The 20,711-nt window shown below is 53.4% G+C and overlaps 2 protein-coding genes across 2 annotated transcripts in view; one reads left to right on the top strand and one right to left on the bottom strand.

Moving 5' to 3' along the window:
• Positions 1-8,183, top strand: part of ERGIC1 (endoplasmic reticulum-golgi intermediate compartment 1) — an 82,025-nt gene extending 73,842 nt beyond the window's left edge. Inside the window, exon 10 of the mRNA XM_029050525.2 lies at positions 5,890-8,183. Coding sequence (XP_028906358.1) covers positions 5,890-5,997 — 108 coding nt within the window. The 3' untranslated portion in view covers positions 5,998-8,183. The remainder of the gene's footprint in view (positions 1-5,889) is intronic.
• A 1,886-nt stretch (positions 8,184-10,069) lies between these two features.
• On the bottom strand, positions 10,070-20,206 carry LOC103169489 (V-type proton ATPase subunit e 1-like). The gene is made up of 4 exons (XM_029050529.2): positions 20,056-20,206; positions 17,687-17,734; positions 11,622-11,758; positions 10,070-10,540 (listed from the first exon to the last, which is right to left on the bottom strand). The coding sequence occupies exons 1-3, from the start codon at positions 20,157-20,159 to the stop codon at positions 11,665-11,667; spliced, it is 246 nt and encodes an 81-aa protein (XP_028906362.1). The 5' UTR covers positions 20,160-20,206; the 3' UTR covers positions 10,070-10,540; positions 11,622-11,664.
• Positions 20,207-20,711: the final 505 nt, after the last annotated feature.

Here is a 20,711-nt window from a genome sequence, read left to right on the forward strand (position 1 = left end):
TCTGCTCCGCTCGCTACGGAAATAGACCGGCTCTCCTGCCGTCATCTTCCCCGAAAGTACCTCTGCGTCATCCAGGGATGGGGTGATCAGCCCACCTGAAAAAGCCATTCATTCATTGATTCATTCAGTAGTATTTATTGAGCACTTACTCTGTGCAGAGCACTGAACTGTGTGCTTAGGAGGGTACAATACAGCAATAAAGAGTGACATTCCCTCCCCACAAAGAGCTTGCAGTCTAGAGCGGGGGAGACAGACATTAATACAAATCAATAAACTACAGATATGTACAGAAGTGCTGAGGGTCTGGGAGGGAGGAAGAACAAAGGGAGCTAGGGTGACGCAGAAAGGAGTGGGGTTAGAGGAAAGTGTTGAGGGGGGGGGTTCTTAGGGAAGGCCAACTGGAGGAGATGTGCCTTCAATAAGGCTTTGAAGAGGGGGACAGTAATTGTCGGATTTAGCGGAGGGAGGGCGTTTCCAGGCCAGTGATAGGACATGGGCGAGTGGTCGGTGGCGAGATGGAGGCCCAGTGCGAAGGTTAGCATTAATAATAGTAATAAAAATAATAATCATCATAATCCTAATAATGATGGCATTTAAGCGCTTACTATGTGCCATTAGAGGAGCGAAGTGTGCGGGCTGCGATTTAGTAGGAGAGTAGCTAAGTGAGATAGGAGGGGGCAAAGTGATGGAGCTCTCTAAAGCCAGTGGTGAGGAGTTTCTGTTTGATGTGGAAGTGGATGGGCTACTACTGGAGTTTTTTGAGGAGTGGGGTGACAAGTCCTGAAAGGTTTTGTAGAAAATGATCCAGGCAGCAGAGTGAAGTATGGATTGGTGTGCTTTTTTTCCTTTTTTTTTTCTTTTTAATGGTACTTGTTGAACATTTACTATATGCCAGGCTCCATTTTCTGTGGCTGTTGTTCTTGACGTGCCAGCTGTGCGGCTAAGGTCCTTTGGGCCTGGTCCGTTATCCCCCAGGCCTCCCCTGCCTCTTGCTGAGCTCATCTCATGGAAATATTATATTTCATAACATATTTATAAGTTTCATTCAAACTTCTCCTCTCCCTTCTCCCTCCGGTCCGCTTTTCGGCCGTCAAGAGTCCTGAGGCCGTTGGGTGGTTTTCCGGCCTCCTCTTGGGCTCGGCTAGAGAAACGGCTGTGGATTTGGTGTCTCCGGGTCAGCGTTCCCGCTAAGCCAGGCTGACCTGCAGCCGGAGGTTCGGCACCATAAGGGGCCTGCTTTCTCTCTTCCCCAACTGCTGACCGGGAGGAGCAGAAGTTAAGCCGAACTCGGAGTAGCTGTAAAACGAGAGTAGTCAGTCGGGGCGGAGGCTTCCGTTTTTAGGAAGGTAGGGTTTGGGTTAGAAAAACAATTGCTTTCAGGACAGTTAGTCCTGGAACCCGCGAGAAAAGAAAATAAACTGGATTTAGTTCCTAGTAATGGACAGGATCTGATGCAAGAGGTGTGGGGGGAAGGGCTTTTTTAGACTCATGATCACATCGCAGTAGAATTTAACCTTCTTGGTAGGGAGGGAAGCCCAGAAAAGAAGGATAGTTAATTATAGAACTATGAAAAAACATGAAGATTCATTAAGGAATTAACTGAGAAATGCAAGTAACCGGCTAGGAGGCTGGTGGTTGTGAACACCATCACAGAGGTGCCACCAAAATACAAACCCGGTGGACCGAAGAGGAGCCCCGCAAGGCTGGCACAACTGGCGTGGCTGGCTGGTGGCATAAAAAAGAAAGAATCCGAGGGAAAGGATTGGCCTTTCAAAGAGGGCAGACTCAGCCGGGTGAGAACAGGAAAGCCTGACAAGGCGAGGAGAGCATGTGTTAACACGAAATTCAGTAGCCCCAAAAGAGTTTTTCGATGATCTTTCACTGGGCCGAGATCAGGGCCATCGTGACTGAATGTACAACGAGAAATGAATAATGGCCAAGTGGAAAAAACACGAACCTGGGAGTCAGAGGCCGTGGGCTCTAATCCCGGCTCTGCCATCTGTCTGCTTTGTGACCTTGGGCAAGTCACTTCACTTCTCCATGCCTCGGTTACCTCATCGGTAAAATGGGGATTAAGACTGTAAAATGTGGGACACGGAAATGGGAATTAAGTCTGTGAGCCCCATGTGGGACATGGATTCTATCCCACCTGATTAGGTTGTACATACCCAAGAGTTTTAGTACGGTGCCTGACGCACAGTAAGTGCTTAACAAATACCATTTTAAAACAGAATCAGAGTTTAAGTGCTGAGGATAGGGACAGAATATGTAAGTGTCGAAAGTAGGATTGGATTGATGTGACTGGAGTGTTGTGAATGAATCAGGGAAGGGAGGCTAACTGGAGGAGGGGGCATTTTTTAGGAGGGTTCTGAATATGGGGAGAGCTATGGTCTGATGGATTTAGGGTTTGGGGGGGGACTTTGTGAGCGAGAAGTCAGTGATGGGAGAGTGAAGAATGAGATGCAGTTAGAGGGAGAGCCTGAGCAGACCAGAGTGTGAGCTGGGGCGTTCTGGGTGAAGAGACCTGTTGTGTAAGAAGGAGAAACCTAGTGGACAGTACCAAAGTGGAGGGAGGATATGGAGACACTGGAGTTGTTGAGGAGTGGAGAGATGTGTGCCCACTGACACTTCAGGAAGGTGATTTGTGCAGCAGTGTGTAGTAGGGAGGGGAGGGTAACCACTTGACAAAATGGGCAAGAGCTTGTGGAGAGGAAGAGGCAGATCTGGAAAATATCATGGGAAAAGAACCAGTGGGATTTAGCATTTGAATGAATGAGAGTGGGCAGGAATGTGTCTCTTGTTATATTGTAGTCTCCCAAGCGCTTAGTACCGTGCTTTGCACAGAGTAAGGGCTCAGTAAATACGATTGAATGAATGAACGAATGTGAGAGCCAGAAGGCAGTGAGAAGTCGAGGACGGCTCTGAGTTGGCGGGCTTCTCGGACAGGGGGATGGTCGTGTCGTCGAGGGAGATGGGGAAGATGGGAGAAGTAAGTTTGGAGTGAAGATGAGTGTTTCAGTTTTGGGCATACTGTGTTTGAGGTGCTGGCGGAGAGCCCGATTGAGCTATCAGCAAGAAGCAGTGTGACTTAGTGGCAAGAACACAGGCCCGGGAGTCAAAGGACCTGGCATCTAATCCCAGCTCCACCACTTGTCTGCTGGATCACCTTAGGCAAGTCACTTCACTTTCCTAGGCCTCAGTTTCCTCATCTATAAAATGGGGATTCAGCTGTTCTCCCTCCTACTTAGACTGCGAGCCCTATGTGGGACCTGAAGTTTTGTATCTGCCCCGCTCTAGCACTTAACAAAAGCACAGTTCTGTAATTGTCATTATTATAATAATAATGTTGGTATTTGTTAAGCGCTTACTATGTGCCGAGCACTGTTCTAAGCGCTGGGGTAGACACAGGGGAATCAGGTTGTCCCACGTGGGGCTCACAGTCTTAATCCCCATTTTACAGATGAGGGAACTGAGGCACAGAGAAGTTAAGTGACTTGCCCACAGTCACACAGCCGACAAGTGGCAATAATTATATATTATTATACATTATCGAGAAGCACTGTGGTCCGGTGGAAAGAGCATGGGCCTAGGAGTCAGAGATCCTGGGTTCTAATCTTAAGCAGCGTGGCTCAGTGGGAAGAGCACGGGCTTGGGAGTCATTAAAATCCCGGCTCAGCCACTTGTCAGCTGTGTGACTTTGGGCAAGTCACTTAACTTCTCTGTGCCTCAGTTACCCCTTCCGTAAAATGGGGATTAAGACTGTGAGCCCCACGTGGGACAAACTGATCACCTTATATCCTCCCCAGCACTTAGAACAGTGCTTTGCACAAAGTAAGCGCTTAACAAATGCCATAATTATTATTATTTTTTTTATTATGTGTGACCTTGGGAAAGTCACTTAACTTCTCTGTGCCTCAGATGCCTCATCTGTAAACTGGGGATTAAAAGTGAGGCTGATGTGGGACAGGGACTGTGTCCAACATGAGTAGCTTGTATCTACCCCAGCGCTTAGTACAGTGCTTGGCACATAGTTAGTGCTTAGCAAATACTATTTAACAAATAGATTTAAACAAGCAAAAAAAAAATAAAACAAAGTGGCCTGGAGCAAGAGGAAATGCAAGGCTCTAGATTAGATGAGAGGTCGATGTGGGAGCCGTGTGAGTCAATTGGTTCCCTGGGAGAGTGAGTAGAGAATGGCAACAGGGCCTAGCAGGATACCAGACACTGGGGATGAGTGGTGGAAATGGAGTCACTGAACAAGACCGAGAAGGAGTGGTTAGAATGGTAGGAAGATCTGTCAGTCAGTTGAGGAAAACCAGGAGGGCATCAAAACCAAGGTCTAATCCTGTTTCAGGGAAGAGGGAATGGACCAGCATGTGGAAGGTAGCAGAGAGGTCAAGGAGGTTGAGGTTGGGATAGATCCCGCCGGACCTGGCCGTGAGGTGGTCATTGATGACGTTGGAGATACCCTCTCGGCGGACCGAAGGGGCCAAAAGCTTGATTGAGGTGGGTCAAGGAGAGAGCTGGTGGAGTGGAACAGGAGGCGGTAAAAATCAGACAGGTCTCTTGACAAAATGTCCACTCGGCGATGAAAAAGAAATAGCCTTAGAGGCTCAATGAATTCAGTTCTTTGTTGAGAAAAATACTGGAGAAGCACCTGGCCTAGTGGAAAGAGCACGGGACGTGGGAGTCAGAGGCCCTGGGTTGTAATTCTGGCCCTACCATTTGCCTGCTCTGTGACCTTGAGCAAGTCACAAAACTTCTCTGTACCTCAGTTTCCTCATCTGTAAAATGGGGGTTAAGACTGTGATTTCCCCAAGGGTTTCAGGGACTTTATCCCACCTGTTTATCTTGTATCTACTCCAGCATTTAATACAGTGCCTGGCACATAGTAAGCACCTAACAGATGCCATTTTCAAAAGAAAAGATTCGCTTGTTTTTGCAGCAACGGGGCAGTGAATCTGGTTTAAACCATGGTAACCATTTAGAATGTTTTAGACCAAGGGAGCTGTAAGATGTAAACAAATGACTTGGGTTGGGTGGTGTCCACCGTAGATTGTTCTGAAGGAACTTGGAGGGGAACGGCCAAAGTGTGTAACTCAACAAACAGCCATTTCACTGGGGCCCGGGGGAATGATCCTGGCAATTACACGCCACTGAATCGCACTCCTTTAGACTTGACAGAGCGTTACCTACTGGAAAGAGCACGAGTCTGGGAATCCGGGCTCTGCCACTTGCCTGCTGGGTGACCTTGGGCAAGTCACTTCACTTCTCTGGGCTGCGGTTGCCTCATTGGCAAAATGGGGATTCACTTGGCCTGTTCTCCCTCCTACTTAGACTCTGAGCCCCCGTGTGGGAAAGGGACTGGATTTAAACTGATTAACTTGTATCTGTCCCAGGGCTTGGGACGGTGCTTGGCACATAGTAAATGCTTAACAAATACCATCATTATTTTGGTAGTATAATTAAGTTTAAGATCGGTGAGCGCTTTGAAAGGCAACATGGTTTTCTAAAGGGACAACCATGCTGCCTCTGTGATAGGCTGGAGTTTTTTGAAAAAAGCCAGTAAATATGTGGATCGAGAAGCCTTCAGGTATTTAGATTTTCTTTTCCAAAGACAAGATTCCAAAACAGGTTTTTTTTTTTAAAGATTAATTACGGATCTGGAAGGGAACCGAGGCAACGAGAAGTGAAGCGACTTGCCCGTGGTCACAAAGGAGACAAGTGGAGAACCCGGGATTAGAACCCAGGTCCTTCGACTCCCAAGCCCGTGCTCTATCCACTAGGCCTCGCTGCTTTTCCGAGAAGCATCCCCTGCAGGGGCCGTGGGGGGATTTCCAATTTCCGAGAAAGCGTCCCAGCCCTTCTCTCTGAATCTCTTCCTTTCAGATCTGTGCCATCATAGGGGGAACATTCACCGTGGCAGGGATCCTGGATTCCTGCATCTTCACAGCCTCCGAAGCCTGGAAGAAGATCCAGCTCGGGAAGATGCAGTAACGTCGAAGCGCCACGCTCTCTCACCTGGGAACACGAATGAAGGCTCCACAATCCATCCATCCATCCAACCATCCATCCATCCCTTCTGGTTCTTCTTTCCTTTCCTTTCTGTTGGTCTCAATCAGTTCTGTGTTTTGTCAGTTTAAAGGTCCGGGGGTAGGGTAGTCACTGTCTGAGATTTTTGGTTTTCCACATCTCTCCAGGGCCCACAGACCTCTCTTCAAGGCAGACTCGGAATTAGGAAAGCATTCCAGGGTAGAGGGTGAGGCGGCCCCTCCCTTTGGGGGTGATGCCCCACCACCCCCTTTCCTCTGCTGCCAGGCCTGTTCGGGTAGCAGTCGGCACATCTGGGTCGAATTCTCAGCAATGCTATGACAATCGCCCAACTCGCTCCTCCAGGGCACTTATTGACAGGAAGATGGGGGTGGGGAAAGGCTCTCTGGAGGGGTTGGGGGGAAAGGAAGTCCTGTTTCAGCCCCAGAGGAGGTTCCGGACTCATGTCGGCAAAGAGCGGCTTCTCGGAACTTCCTCTAGACCTCCGTTGGGGGGATCGTGCTGCTCTGATTCCGGGCCTTGCAGAAGCAGCGTGGCGTGAAGGGGTGAGGCCGACGAGACCACCCTAAGTGTCCTCGGACAGGAGGACCGACCCCTGTGGCGCCTCTGTTATGAAGTTGGGGGCCTGGACCCCGCCGGGCCCACCCTGAGAATTGGGGGAAACTTGGATTTCTTTTTCCCTTCCAGAGGCTATTTCGGGCTGCCGAAAACTGCGGCCCCGGACAGTGGAGGCTCTGCTCAGCGTGCCTCCTCTCTTCCCGGCCTCCTGCTTTTCTCTCCCCTGGTGGGCCGCCCTCCTGACCGAGGGCCGGTTTTGGTTGCCGGGGGAGGCCGGTCGAGCCTCCAGCACGGGGCGAGGCCCGCGGGTGCAGGCGGATGGTGGATCCGGTCGAGCCAACATCCCGTGGCCTTCCCGGGGAAGGAGAGCAGTGTCGAACGGTGTTTAAGACTTGGGGCTGTCTGCCAGTCTGGTCGTTTTTTTCTCCTGTTCCTTAAACTACCCTCTCCCCAGGGCCAGCGGTTCTGGGGGTCACCAGCCCCTCTCCGGAGAGGGATTCCCTCCCCTGAACCCAACTCCTAAGGAACCAGTTTGCCAAAACGTGCATCACTGGGGTGGGAGAGGGAGCGGAGGGGTCCAGAACTGACCTGGCCTAGAAGCGGGACCTAGGGAGCCCCCAGCTCCTCTAACGGGTTCCTCACTGGCGCCAGTTCAGTGCCAGGCCGCTGGAGTTTATTGCCAACGTCGTAGATAGAGCACAGGGAAGGCTTTCTCACCGTGGCTGGGTTACGGAGGCTCGCTCACCGCCCCCTACGCCCTTAGCTCACAGCAATAACGGGTCCCCGCCGTCGGCACTGTGGTCCGTCTGGGGGCTTCCGAGATAATGGGCACCTGGCAGCTAGTGGCCCGTTGCCGGTGGCGACCCCCAGCCGGACTCGCCCCTCCGAGCGGCTCCTGCCTCCTCTTGCCCCCACGAGACACGCGTCTTCCGCTGCCCCCTCCCCGACAGCTCAGCACGGGGAAGGCGGTGCAGCCCCCCGGGCCTGACCGACAACCTAAATGAATTTCAAGGACTCCAGTCGACCCCAGCTAGAGAACCGCTCTCCCGCTTTCCAGCCGAAGTAAGATCGTCTCCTCACTTTTTGTAATTAGGGAGAATGTCTGGTTGAAGTTCTTTTTATAATACAATCTGTGACGTTTATAATTTTTAATCTCCCAGCAACCTCTACGGATTAAGACGCTGACTTAGAGAAACGCGTCCCCTTCCCCTCCCCCTTATTAATTGAGATCAGAGTTGTAAACCGGATCGAATTAGTTCTCGTATCGGTAGCTGTTTGGATGGATTTTTGTAATACGTGGTTTTTTTTCCGTCTAGAAATGAAGATGGGAACAGTCCCTCTGTGGGTGGGGGTGTGGGCACGCGCGCGTGTGTGTGTACACGTACCCGTGTGGGATGCAGATGTGTGCCAAGTCCCTCTTTCATGGAGTTTCTCCACTCGTGGACTGTCGGGAACTAATAAAGGGATGCCTCCGCCCCACGGGACCCTTAACAAAACCTTTTTAAAGGAAATTGGTTCTCTCCCAAACCCACTGGGCTGAAAGTGATTAAAAAGATGTGATTTTTTTTTTTTAATTCCAAGTACCTCACGTGTGTGTCCTTGAAACCAATGGCGCCCCTGAAGCCGAGAACGCAGCCTGGGCTGAGCGACCAGGCTCTGTCCTTCCGTCCGTGAGTTTTGAACTTCTTCATCAGGTAAACCTGATTTAGGGGCCCGCCGATTCGGATCGTTTTCACACGGCGTTTCAGGGGACGACAAAGAGTTGAATTGGATGGGATCCAGATTTAAGGGCTCTTGACGTAGATGCAGCATTATCAAAAATATACTTATTCAGGTCCCAGGTATTGCCTGCTGGATTGTCCTGAATGGAATCTGACCTGGTTGGAGGTGATGCCCATTGTAAGTGACACTAATAACAATAATAATTGTTGTGTTTAATACTTGTGGCATTTGTTAAGCCCTTACTTTGTGCCAGACACTGTATTTAGCATTGGAGTGGATACCAGCAAATCGGGTGGGGGACAGTCCCTGTCCCACGTGGGGCTCACGGACTCAATCCCCATTTTATAGATGAGGTAACTGAGGCACAGAGAAGTGACGTGACTTGCCCAAGGCCGAAGAGCGGACAGGTAGTGGAGCTGGGATTAGAACCCACGACCTGATTCGCAGGCCCGTGTTCTATCCACCAGGCCACGCTGCTTCCCAAGTGCTTCCTGTGTGTCAAGCACTGTACTAAGCGCTGCTGTAGATGCTAAATCATCTGGTCCCACATTGGGCTCACAGTCTAAGTAGGAGTGAACTGGTGAACTTCTTGAAAACCGATTGAAATAGACTCTAAAGGTGGCCTGGGCGGATTGACTGAAGGGAGCCGCCCGAAATGTCAAACGAGCATAAAGCAGCGTCGTCGGTGTTAACGCACCGCGGACAGGGTAGGCGGAACCTGATTAGGATTTAAACTAAATGTCAGGAGTGTTTGTAAAAAAATCCAGTAGCTGTTGACTCGCTAGGTATTGCGTTGAGGCCAGCTGACGAGGAGTCTACTACTGCCTACGGTCAGGAGTGTCTGCTTGAGGTGCAGAAGGGATGGGTAACCACTGAAGGCTTATTAAGGCATGGAAAGGTTTGTGCAGAATGACATTTCGAGAGATCCTTGTGGTAGAATGAAGTGTCGGGTGGGGAGGGGAGAGGCCGGGAAGAAGGCTGATGGAACAGACTGGCCAGGATAGGGCGAGGAGCTGGACCGAGGAGGGGCCGAGGAACGCGGAGTATTGGAAAGGTTACGGTGGTTTGGACCGAGGCAGCGGGGCCCGAAGTGGAGCCCAAGGGTCTGAGCGGTGACGAACTGCTGTACTTTTACTGCTTGCCAAATGTGCCTGTTTTTTCCTTTCTTCCACCTCCTCCCATCCCACTAGATTGAGAGTCCTCTGTGGCCACTGAACATAAAGACCAAACTCACACACCTTGGTACACATCCCCACCCCCTCTTCTCCTCTCTGGCCCCCGTGGCCTCTGGAATAAGCCGAGACTATCTCCAGCGTGCCCGACTACTTTCAGGGGCGGTGGCCTGCTGGCAGAGGGGGCGGAGGCTCTTTCTGGCGGTAGCCGGCAGAGAGCACTCCTGGAAGGCCAGAGGAGCGGCCAACCCAGACCCGAGGCTTGGCCCCCCCTCAATTGAGGATGGGGGAACCCAAAACTCCTCCTTCCTGCCTTCTGAGAGCACGGACTCCGAACTGGTAGTAAACGGTGATCGGGACCGGGTTTCTAAAACTCTATTTAAAAATCTGTCTGTCAGTCAGTGGTATTTGAGCTCTTACCGTGGGCAGAGCACTGTTTTAAACTTGGGGGAGAGAAGAGTGTTAGGTAGATACCATCTGTGCAGTCAAGGAGCTGAAGATCAGCAAAACAAGCTGAGCTAAAGACTTGTGGTCCCTCTATTTGTAAAGAAAACGGACACAAGGTATCCAGAGAAAGCAGAAACTTTTTACTCCAAAAAGTGAAGGTAGAAATTAGGAGATCAAAATCCTTCTGAAAATAGTGTGGGGGAAAATTCCACCCGGTAGGGAAAAATGGCTCCCACCCCTTCGGCTGCCCTGACCCCAAGGGCCGCCACGGGGTAGGTGGCTGAAAGTCAGTGGGGAAGCGCTGGGCCCGTCACACTCCTCAAAATGGGGAGGGAGAGAAGAGGACATCGGCTAATACTCGGAACTGACAATTCACTAAAAGAACCCCCCCCAACACACCATGGAGGAAAGTGCGTGCACACACATACGCACAGTTTAAAAAGACGAGGCACTCTGTGTGAAAGTGTAAATATGCAGGAGAGAGAAAACGGTGGACTGCTTCAGTAAGGCATTTCCAGTTGAATACTACGTTTAAGGCAGGCGGGTTAAGGCAGCCTCTGGTCCTCTCGCAGGTAGAGGGACGACTTTCCCTGCAAAAGAAAATCAGGTGGGTTACTCTTGTGGACGGGGACAGCGGCAGAGCTAAATCCTGCAGAGCTTCACCGTGAGCTGGGCAGAGAGCGCGTGACGGGGCCCACGACACCTAAAAGGCTTTGGCCACGGAAACTGGAATGAGATGAAAGGTGAGAACAGGAGAGAATGGTTCGTTGTCAGTTGGTTCTTCGTGTTCGTGTAGGGTAAGATCGGGGCAAGTTTGGGGCTTCTAATGAAAGGATTGCCGTGGATGATGCAGTTTTGGAATCGGATTAAGCCACGGGGCCTCATGTTTGACCGCAGGGTCTGCCCGGAGTCTCCGGGGGTGGCGGCAGGGTCGAGGGGCATGGTAGGGAGACTTATTTTGGGTCAGGCTTCTGTTCTACAGTTTGGACTTCTCAGGAAAGGACTGACATGTGGCAGATGTCAGTCTTTCACATGAGCAGATCGGTCCAGGACGGTCCTCCCTCCCTGTAGGCATTGATCCTTGAAGCTCACTTTGCCTCTTGCACATTGGAATTTTTAAAAAGTTTGGCTTGAAGATTCCCTCCAAACAATCCACCTAGACCTAGGCACGGCCAGCCAGCTCCAGACGGGGCTGGTGAGGGGACAGGCTTGCAGCGGGAAAGACCACGGGAATCTGTTTACCAACAAACGTATAAACATCTGCATGTCCCGCCTCTCTCCCCCTCCGCTTTCCAAGTCTTTCCTCACGTGCCCAGCAGAAAGTGCCGGCCCCGAAACTGAACCCAACAGTCAGCGATCGTGGCATCCCTCCAGCGAAGCCTCAGGTGCCTGGCTACGGGGGGGGGGGGGGGGGGGGGTGTCCGCGCTGTCCTGCACCAACTGCCCCCGTCCCACCTCCCTCCCCAGGAAGGGATCCAAGCCGGCCCCAGAGGCCCGTCCCCACTTCAGTGCCTCAGAGCCGACTCGGCCAAGGGATTGGGGCATTTTTCATCAAGGTTCCCCCCCTCCAAACTCCCAGCGTTGGGGGCTGAGCAGGTCTTTCGATACTCATATTCAGGCTTTCAAATAGCCGGTCTCCCTCACTGCAAAACCTGCCCGGGTGAGACTTACCTAGTTCACTGTGAGCCCGGGAGACCATCCTCCTCCCTCCTCCTCAAGGCCAGTGATGCTGGAGATACCAGATGGTTTCATTCTTCAATTGGGGTCCAAAGAGAGGATTGAGCTGGGCCAGGATTGCAATCACCCAACTGCAAAAAGGAAAAGAAACAGTCAGAAAGATCGCCTGCCCTCCTCGGTGGCGGCCAGGGCCGCGGAGGGCCACAGGTTGCATCCGACGGCCCATGTCCCACCACTGCGGAAACCCCACCTAAGGTCACTCTGCTTGGGACACATGGAGCAGATTCCCAAGAAGACAGACGGTAACACCGGGACGGGGAGCGGCCCCGAGAAGTCAGGCAGGCAGCCCCGGCCATTGAGTATGGAAGCACTTGGGTGTCCGGCACCGGTCTCGGCCAACACAAGGCAGCCGCTCGGCCTCCGGGGCCGCTGACGCTGTCAGAGGGAAGTGGAGGCAGAGGCGCCGCCGTCCGCCCATCCACCGGTCCCCCCGGGCTCTCTTCCCGGCCTGCCCGCCGGCAGCCTGGAAACAACAGCTGTCACTAATGTGACGGTCACGGAAAATTCCCCGGCCCCGGGGAGCAGGGCGAGCCGACGGCAAAATGGGGCCGGGTTTGCCGAGCAGGCTCCCGGTTCCCCCGAAGCGGCGACTCAGCCAACCTGCGTTAGTCCCAGCTAGGCCTCAGCCTCCCTTTTATTACGAGAAAGAGGGAGACGAACCAAGCCCCCACCAGACCTCTGATCGCTAGTGATCCAGCCCGAACCGGTCCCTAACAGCTGGGCCAACGGGTGGGGGGCGGTTCCGGTCACAGGGTCGGGTTGAGGGGAGCGGGGACCGGGAAGCAGGCAGCCTGTTCCACCTCGCTCTTCGGGGGCCATAGTAGGGTCAGTCCTCTCTCTCCGGGAAAGTAGAAAATGGCACCCTCCTCCAAACGGAGGTCAAAGACCTCAGAAATGTTTCTGCTGCTGTCATTAGGAATTTCACGGAGGAATCTTCCCTCCCTCTCCTCTACCGTCCGAGCTCGGCTTTGCTCCTCCCGCCTGGGCTCTGAGCCTCATGTGTTTCTCAGCCTTAAATGGGAGGAGATAGAAGAAAAAGCTCAGTTTGAATTCATGGAAGTGGGTGGGGGGTGGGGGGGCGATCAGATTCCACCAAAGAAGTTATTATTTCATACATCCCGAGGCCTATGTGCCCAATCTACCTTTCACACTTCCCAACTAGACACCAATCCGGCCTTTAACCGGCATTGGGATTTCTGCCAGTTTGGGGCCGAGGCGCCTTCGCCCCAGTGGTCCGGGAATGGTACTGGTGGATCCTCTGCCAGACTGGAAATTCCTTCGGTACCAGGGTTCGATCAGTGATGTTTATTGAGCACTTACTGTGTGTTGTGCCTTTTGGAACCCAGCTCCAAAAGCAGGGTGAGGCTCCTGAGCAGAAATCAACTGGGTTTATAAACCATACATAAGCTGCAAAATGAGCTGCCGGGCTAAACCCCCCCACGGGCTGGGAGTGGAGACCACAGGTCATCCAGGGGGGCCGGGGGCTGGGCCGGAGGACACCCCGGGCTAACTGAGTGCTCACCCGGTGGGGCTCCCGCTTAATTGCCCTCTCCCCTTAATAAGCATTAATAAGCTATTTGTTAAGCGCTGACTAGACTACATATGCCGAACACTGTACTAAGCACAGGGGTAGATACAAGCTAATCAGAGCCCACGTGGGGCTCACGGTCTAAAGGGGAGGAAGAACAGGTATCAGAATCCCTAAGTAACGATTTTGGCATTTGCTAAGCGGTTATTATGTGCCAGGCACTGTACAAAGCGATGGAGTGACTTGCCCCTGGTCACACAGCAGACAGCTGGTTGAGCTGGGATTAGAAACCAAGGCCTCTGACTCCCATGCCCTTTCCTCTAGGCCGCATGACTTTTAATTATTATGAGTAATAATTACAGTATCTGTTAAGTTCTTACTATGTTCCAGGCACTGTGCTAGGCGCTGGAGTGGATACAAGCAAATGGGGTTGGACGTAGTCCCCGTCCCACGTGGGGCTCACAGTCTCAATCCCCATTTTACAGATGAGGTGACTGAGGCCCAGAGAAGTGAAGTGACTTGCCCGGGGTCACACGGCAGACAAGTGGGGGACCCAGGATTAGAACCCATGACCTCCTGACCCCCAGGCCCGTCCTCTATCCATTACAAAACGCTGTTTTGCAGGCCGAGGGCGGAATTACGAAATACATACATAACCCATCAGTTGTATTTATGAGCACTTACTACGTGCAGAGTAGCGTACTAAGCGCTTGGGAGAGTACGATACAACAGGATTAGCGTCACGTTCCTCACCCATACGGTCCAGAGGGGGAGGCAAAATTTAGAATTCCAAATTTATTTGCGATTTTAAAGCACAAGATGGATCTCGCATTCCGACTTGAATAAAAAAGCAGTCAAGTGGCAGTAACCTGACGGACACGGGCCAGATTTCCTTTGGACTCGCCCAGCCGTAAACAAAAACCAGGCCTCGCTCGCCCGGATCCTCGTTCCCGCAGCCTCCGCCCCACCCGGCCCAAGCCGCCCACAATAAAAACCTCTTTACTGAAAACAGGACAAGCCCGGGGCTGGAAACACAGCTTTGTTTAGTCCACGCAAGCCAACCCGGGGACAAAGGTGGGAGGGCCCCGATCGGGGGCAGGGGGACGGGGGAATATGCTGGGAAATATTTTCAGGCCTTAAAGGCCACAGCGGGATAAGGAACTCTCACGATTAACTCACAATGCGCCACTCCCACGCCTTCGGCAACGGGGACGGAGACAGAGAAGCAGAGTTTTCCACAGTAGTTACTGGTATATTCCGGGACCTGGCTCTTCCCACCCCGAGCATGTCAATGTCCAACATTGGAGGCAGAGGGGTGGAGCAAATAATCAGGGGCATAAGGGGTTTTCTCTGTCTCCCTCTCTCTTTTTGCACGTAGCTAGATAGGTAGATGGATATATATATATATATATATATATATGTATATACATCCCCATGTCCCAAACTGAGCCCCCAGGGAGGTCTCCCCCCGACCCTGTCCTAGAGGACGATACATATCAAACACCACCGGAACTTTCCAGTCCGGTCTGGACCTAGTGCTCCCTGAAAAGCAGTCAGTTCTCCGGTCCATGGCACCAGACGAGCAGAGCGGGAACATGTCCTGTTCTAGCACCCAAGCAGGAAAGGAGAATCCACAAACGCTCTTGGAATCCACAATCGTCCCCACTCTCTGGGACATCCCTCCAGCCCCAGTTGGGCCAGCGCTCGGCCGGCCACCCCTTATGGGCAATGGCCATTCCTAGGTTGGACGAGTGCTACAAAGTCTCCACCTGGCTATTCCTTGTGTGAGCTGGGATTTCCTCTGGAAATCCATATTTCACTCTGCTACCGAGTTTAAAAACACAAGTCCTATGGTTATCTCTCCACACTTCCAAACCCCCAGTGACTGCCCATCCAATCTCTGCATCAAGAAGAAACTCCTCACTGTAGGCCTTAATGCAGTCTCCCCCCAACCTAACTCCCATTCCCTTCCACTGTAACCCAGCCCAAGCACACTTTGCTCCTCCTGAAACTGTGCCTTAATTTTCATCTCTCTATCAACCTCTTGTTCACGACTTCACTCTTCTCTGGAATTCCCTCATCCTACATTTCCAACAGACCGGCAATATCCCAATCTCAAAAGTCCTACCAGGAAGCCTCTCATCTCCTCACCCGATTTTCCCAACCTCCTGGGTCATCTAGGCACTTGGATTGGTACCCCCAACACTGCATAAGCCTCAAGAGTGTGCAAAATGAAAAAGCCTAATAAACATTGAAAAATAACTCCTTCGTAGTTGGAGGCATTAATTAACCAGGAACCATTACCAGTGGGTTGCAATTGCCATGCATTCTTAAATAAACTCTAATTAAAAGCTCAAGCCCTTAATTTATGCCAAAAAAATCCCTTAGGGAGGCAAAGTCTTCTGAGGGAAATTTGCAGGACGTCTCTCGATATAATTTTGTCAGTAGCTATCAACCAATAAAGGGTATTGAGCACCTTGTGGGTGCAGAACACTGTGCTCAGCGTTTGGGAGAAGACATCATCTCCACCTAAACTGCTCCGACGCTACCAAGGTGGTATCTCACTTTGTTGCACCTGCCTGCTCGCTGCCCTCCCTACCTCCTGTCTTTCCCCACTCTAGTTCATATTAAAGTCTGCTGCCCACATTATTTTCCCAAAATCAGCCCGCATCTCACCACTCCTCAGAAAACTCCAATGGCTGCCCATCCATCTCCATATCAAACTCTTTACCATCGATTTTAAAGCACCCCATCAGCTTGGCCCCCGCTACTTTACCTCGCTGAATTCCTACCACAACCTAACCCACGCACTTCGCTCTTCTCACTGTATTTCAATCTTGTCTTTCTTGCTGCTGATCCCTGGTCTGTGTCCTCCCTCTGGCCCGGAACTCCCTCCCAACTCAATCACAATCAATAGTGTTTATTGAGCGCTTACTGTGTGCAGGGCACTTTAGTAAGTGCCTGGGAAAGTACGATACACCAGATTTGGTAGACACATTCCCTGCCCGCCAGGAGCTCACAGTCTAGGTGGGAGGGGACGTTAAATGTATCAGTTGTATATATTTATGTATAAAAGTGCTGCGGGGCTGAGGGTGGAGTGAATATCAAGTGCTGAAAGGGTTCAGATTCAAGTGCATTGGTAACACAGATGGGAGAGGGTGTAGGGGAAATGAAGGACTCTCTCCTTTCTCACCTCTCTCCCCATTTCCACTCTCCACTGTAAGCTCCTTGTGGAGAGGGAACACGTCTATCAACTGTTATATTCAATTCTCCCGAGTGTGTAGTGGAGTGTTTTGCCAACACTAAAAACTGAATTAATATGACTAACAAGGCTTCGCGGCGGGGGACAGGAGTGGTCTGTCGCATATGACTGAGGAGGGGGTTCCGGGCCAGAGGGAGGTCGTAGACAAGGGATCCTCGGCAACATAGTTGGGGTTAAGCTACAGTGATCAGGTTGACCTTGGCGGAGCAAAGAGCGTGGGCTGGACTTTAATAGGAAATCAGAGAGGTAAGACAGGCGGGAACGAGCTGATTGAGCGCTTAAAAGACGACGGTAAGGAGTCTCTGCTTGATGCGGAGATGGACGGGCAACCGTCGGAGGTTTTTGAGGAGTGGAAAGATGTGGACAGACTGTTTTGGAAAAAATGATCGGGACAGCAGACTTCAGTACGGACTTGAGTGGGGAGAGAGAGGAGGCAGGGAGGTCAGCGAGGAGGCTGACGCGGAAATCAAGGAGGGCTACAAGTGCTTGAATCAGAATAGCGACAGACTGGATGGGGGAGAAATGGGTGGATTTTGTGATGTTGTGAAGATAGAAGCCACGGGATTCGGTGACAATGTATGGGTGGAACTGGAGAGACGAGTTAAGGATAATGCCAAGGTAACAGGCTTGTGAGACAGGGTGGATAGTGGTGTTTTCTACAGCGATGAGAAAGAACCATGCCTATCCCACAGAACGCCACTGGCCAATCTTTAAAGCTCTACTCAAATCTCATCTTCTCCAAGAAGCCTTCCCTGATAACCTCTCGCTTCCCCTATTTGCCCTCCCTTCCGCATCGCTTATGCACCTGGTCAGTAACTCATAAGCAGTTTGAGTTTCGCCCCAACCCTAAATGACATTCATTTAATAGTATTTACTGAGCGCTTACTGTGAGCACTGTACTAAGACATGTCTGTCTCCCACTCTAATCTTTACGCTTCTCGTGGCAGCAAACTTTCTCTTAACATCGCCGAGGAGAAATCTGGACGTTTAACGTGAGGAAAAATTAGATTGCCAAGTCCTCAGTCGACACGCAATCAATATCGCCGCCTCAATCACCGATTGAAAAGAAAACGGACCCGAAGGGAGATTCACTCCGATTCAGTGAGCAGCAGTCCACAATGAATGCTTGTCTTTCAGCCCAGAGCCAAAATGCCAAGAACCATATTAACACCGCGCGAAAACTAGGACAGAATGGTGGTAGGTACTCACAAGAGGTAACAGCAGACGGCGCAGGTCACCAGCATGGTGTTGATTACACTGGAAGGGAAAAAACAAAGAAGGGGGATTGGTAATGAGCCAGTCACCGGCTCTGGAAAGGGGGGACGGACGGATCCTAGCAGGTAGCAGGTGCCCGGGGCCCACCGTCCCCTCCAGGACAGTCGGGAATAGAGGACTGCTCATCCCCAAGATGAAACTAGCGGGAACGGGACGAGAGGGGGAGCGGAAAATACTCGACCGGTCGGCGAAGATGGGGCTGGAGAGAATGGTGACCGTGAGGATTAAGAGGAGAAAAACAGGCCGGAGAAAATGGGGAACTTCCTGCAGTTGGCCCCGCTGCTCTCACACTTCCTCCCTTCAGTTTGCTCGGGGGGAAAAGCTCCTTTCCACTGCCCGGGTGGAAAGTTCTGCAGGTTCTAGAGGAGGCTACGGGGCAGGGGTGGGGTCTGGGGGCCGGAGGCTGAGGGAAGCCTGGGCTTCGGAGAGGTGGGGGGCTCCAGCGGGGGATGCGCCCCGGCCTGGGATCTCGGGGCCGAGCCCCGACAGGGACCGCTGATTTCGGCAGTAGCGGCTTGTGCCGCGCAGACCGCCGGCCCTGTCTGGTCCCCAATCCCGCTGGGCGCGGTTGCAGTCGTACGTGCGGGACGGACTCTACACCTACACGGACACGGGGCCGCAGATCCGGGAAAAACCCCGCTTCCGGACTGAGGAGGTCGTCCTACCTGCAACGTGGGAAAGGGGGACAGTGTGGCCCAGCGGATACAGCACTAGCCTGAGCGTCACAAAGACCTGGGATCTAATCCCAGCTCTGCCGCTGGTCTGCTGTGCGACCTGGCGCAAGTCGCTTCACTTTTCTGTGCCTCAGTTCCCTCTCCTGTAAAATAGGGACTAAGAATGTGAGCCCCATGTGGAACGGGGGCTGTGTCCCACCTGATTAGCCTGCATCCACCCCGGCGCTCAGTAAGCGCCGAAGAAAGACCATAAAAAGAAAAAGAGGATGTTACGGTTTCCACGGCCAAGCATCACGGGATTCTGATTTCTGGGGCCCGTCCTTCTGCCCCCGTCCCGGCCCGGGGCCGCAGGGGACACCAAGGGGCAGGCGGCCTCGGGCTGGGGGGGCGGCCCGCACGCTCCCAGCACCAGGTGGGGGTTTTTACCGGGCAACTTGTGGCCGAATTGCACATTCCAAGCGCTTTCGGTACAGTGCCCTGCACAGAGTAAGCGCTCACTAAACACGACTGACCGACTGAATGAATCTGTAAAGTAAGACTGTGCCCCCGATGGGACAACCCGATCACCCGCCCTCTGCCCCGGGGCCTCCTTCGGCGGTGCTTGGCACAGAGTGAGCGCCTAACGCATACCCCCACCACCCCCATCGTCCTCGTGATGATGATGATGATGACGACGACGACGAAGCGGTCAGCAGACGTCTGAAGGTCGTTCCGAGGGCCGGGGCAGGCGGGCGTCAGTCAGGCCGGACAGAGCAGTCCCCTCCCGCAGGAAGGGCGCCGTCCCCCTCCCCGCCTCCCCCGCCCGCACCCCATTAGGGATGAGGAAACTGAGGCACGGAGAAGTAAAGTGCCTCGCCCACGGTGGCAGAGCAGGCAACTGGGTGAGCAGGGGGTGGGGGGCGGGAGGGCCCGGGCGGCCGGGGCTCCGGGGGCGGGGACGGAGACGCCGGCCACGGGAGCACCGGGGGAAGGAGCAGGGGAGGAGGAAGAGGAGGAATGGAGGTGGAGGAGGAGGAGGAATGGAGGAGAAAGAGGAGGAATGGAGGTGGAGAAGGAGGAATGATGGAGGAGGTGGAGGAAAAGGAGGAGGAATGGAGGTGGAGAAGGAGGAATGGAGGTGGAGCAAGAGGAGGAATGGAGGTGGAGGAAGAGGAGGAATGGAGGTGGAGGAATGGAGGAGAAAGAGGAGGTGGAGGAGGAGGAATGGAGGTAGAGAAGGAGGAATAGAGATGGAGGAGGAGGAAGAGGAGGAGGAATGGAGGTGGAGGAGGAGGAGGAATGGAGGTGGAGGAAGAGGAGGAATGGAGGTGGAGGAATGGAGGTGGAGGAGGATGAGGAGGAAGGGAGGAGGAGGAGGAATGGAAGTGGAGAAAGAGGAAGAGAAGGAATGGAGGCGGAGGAGGAGGCGGAAGAGGAGGAAGGGAGGTGGAGGAGGAGGAAGAATGGAGGTGGACGAATGGAGGAATGGAGGAGGAGGAAGAGGAGGAATAGAGGTGGAGGAATGAAGCATGAAGAGCAGCAGGAGGGTTGGCGCTGGTGGGGGGAAGGGGGAGGGGGGAAGGGGGACGGGGGAAGGGGGACGGGGGGAGGATCCCGGTGTGTCGCGTCCGGACGGGTCCCGGCACTCACCCGCGGTTGGGGCCCTTGGGGACGAGCCAGGGGAGGACGGCCCCCACCACCCCCCAGAAGACGCTCAGCACGATGATGGGCACCGTCAGGCCCCCGGACGCCATGACCACCCACCACCTCCGACCCCCGACCTCCGACCCCGACCGCAACAAGCGCCGCCTCCCCCCGCCCCGCCCCGCCCCGCCGCCCACGTGACCCGGAGCCCCGCCCGCCCCACCGCGCAGGCGCCGCCCGCTCCCTCCCTCCCCCCCCCGGGACTACATCTCCCGGCGGCCCCCGCGCCGGACGCGCAGGCGCGGCAGCCCCCCCGGCAGGAGGGAGCGGCCGGGCGGCTCAGTCCTTCCTCGTGCTTTATCCCTAAGGGCAGCGGGACCGACCGTGCAACCCGACAATCCCGACCCCGACGCGCTCACAACCTACGGACAACGCTCCGTCTGGCTCGGGGAAGCCCTCCCCGCCTCCTACTGCAGCCTGACACCGCCCTGGGGCATGGCCTCGTTTTCTGAGCGCACCCTCGCACCCTCTCTCCGCCCCACCACTCCAGAAATACGAATTTTCGGTGATTTTTTCCCAGTGCTGACTTGTCCCGTGTGCGAGGGGGATGAAGAGAGAGGCCCACCGAGTGCGGAGAGGGCGACGGATAATAATAACGTTGG

This window comes from Ornithorhynchus anatinus, chromosome X1, assembly GCF_004115215.2.
Source record: "Ornithorhynchus anatinus isolate Pmale09 chromosome X1, mOrnAna1.pri.v4, whole genome shotgun sequence".
In the NCBI taxonomy this organism is placed as follows: Eukaryota; Metazoa; Chordata; class Mammalia; order Monotremata; family Ornithorhynchidae; genus Ornithorhynchus; species Ornithorhynchus anatinus.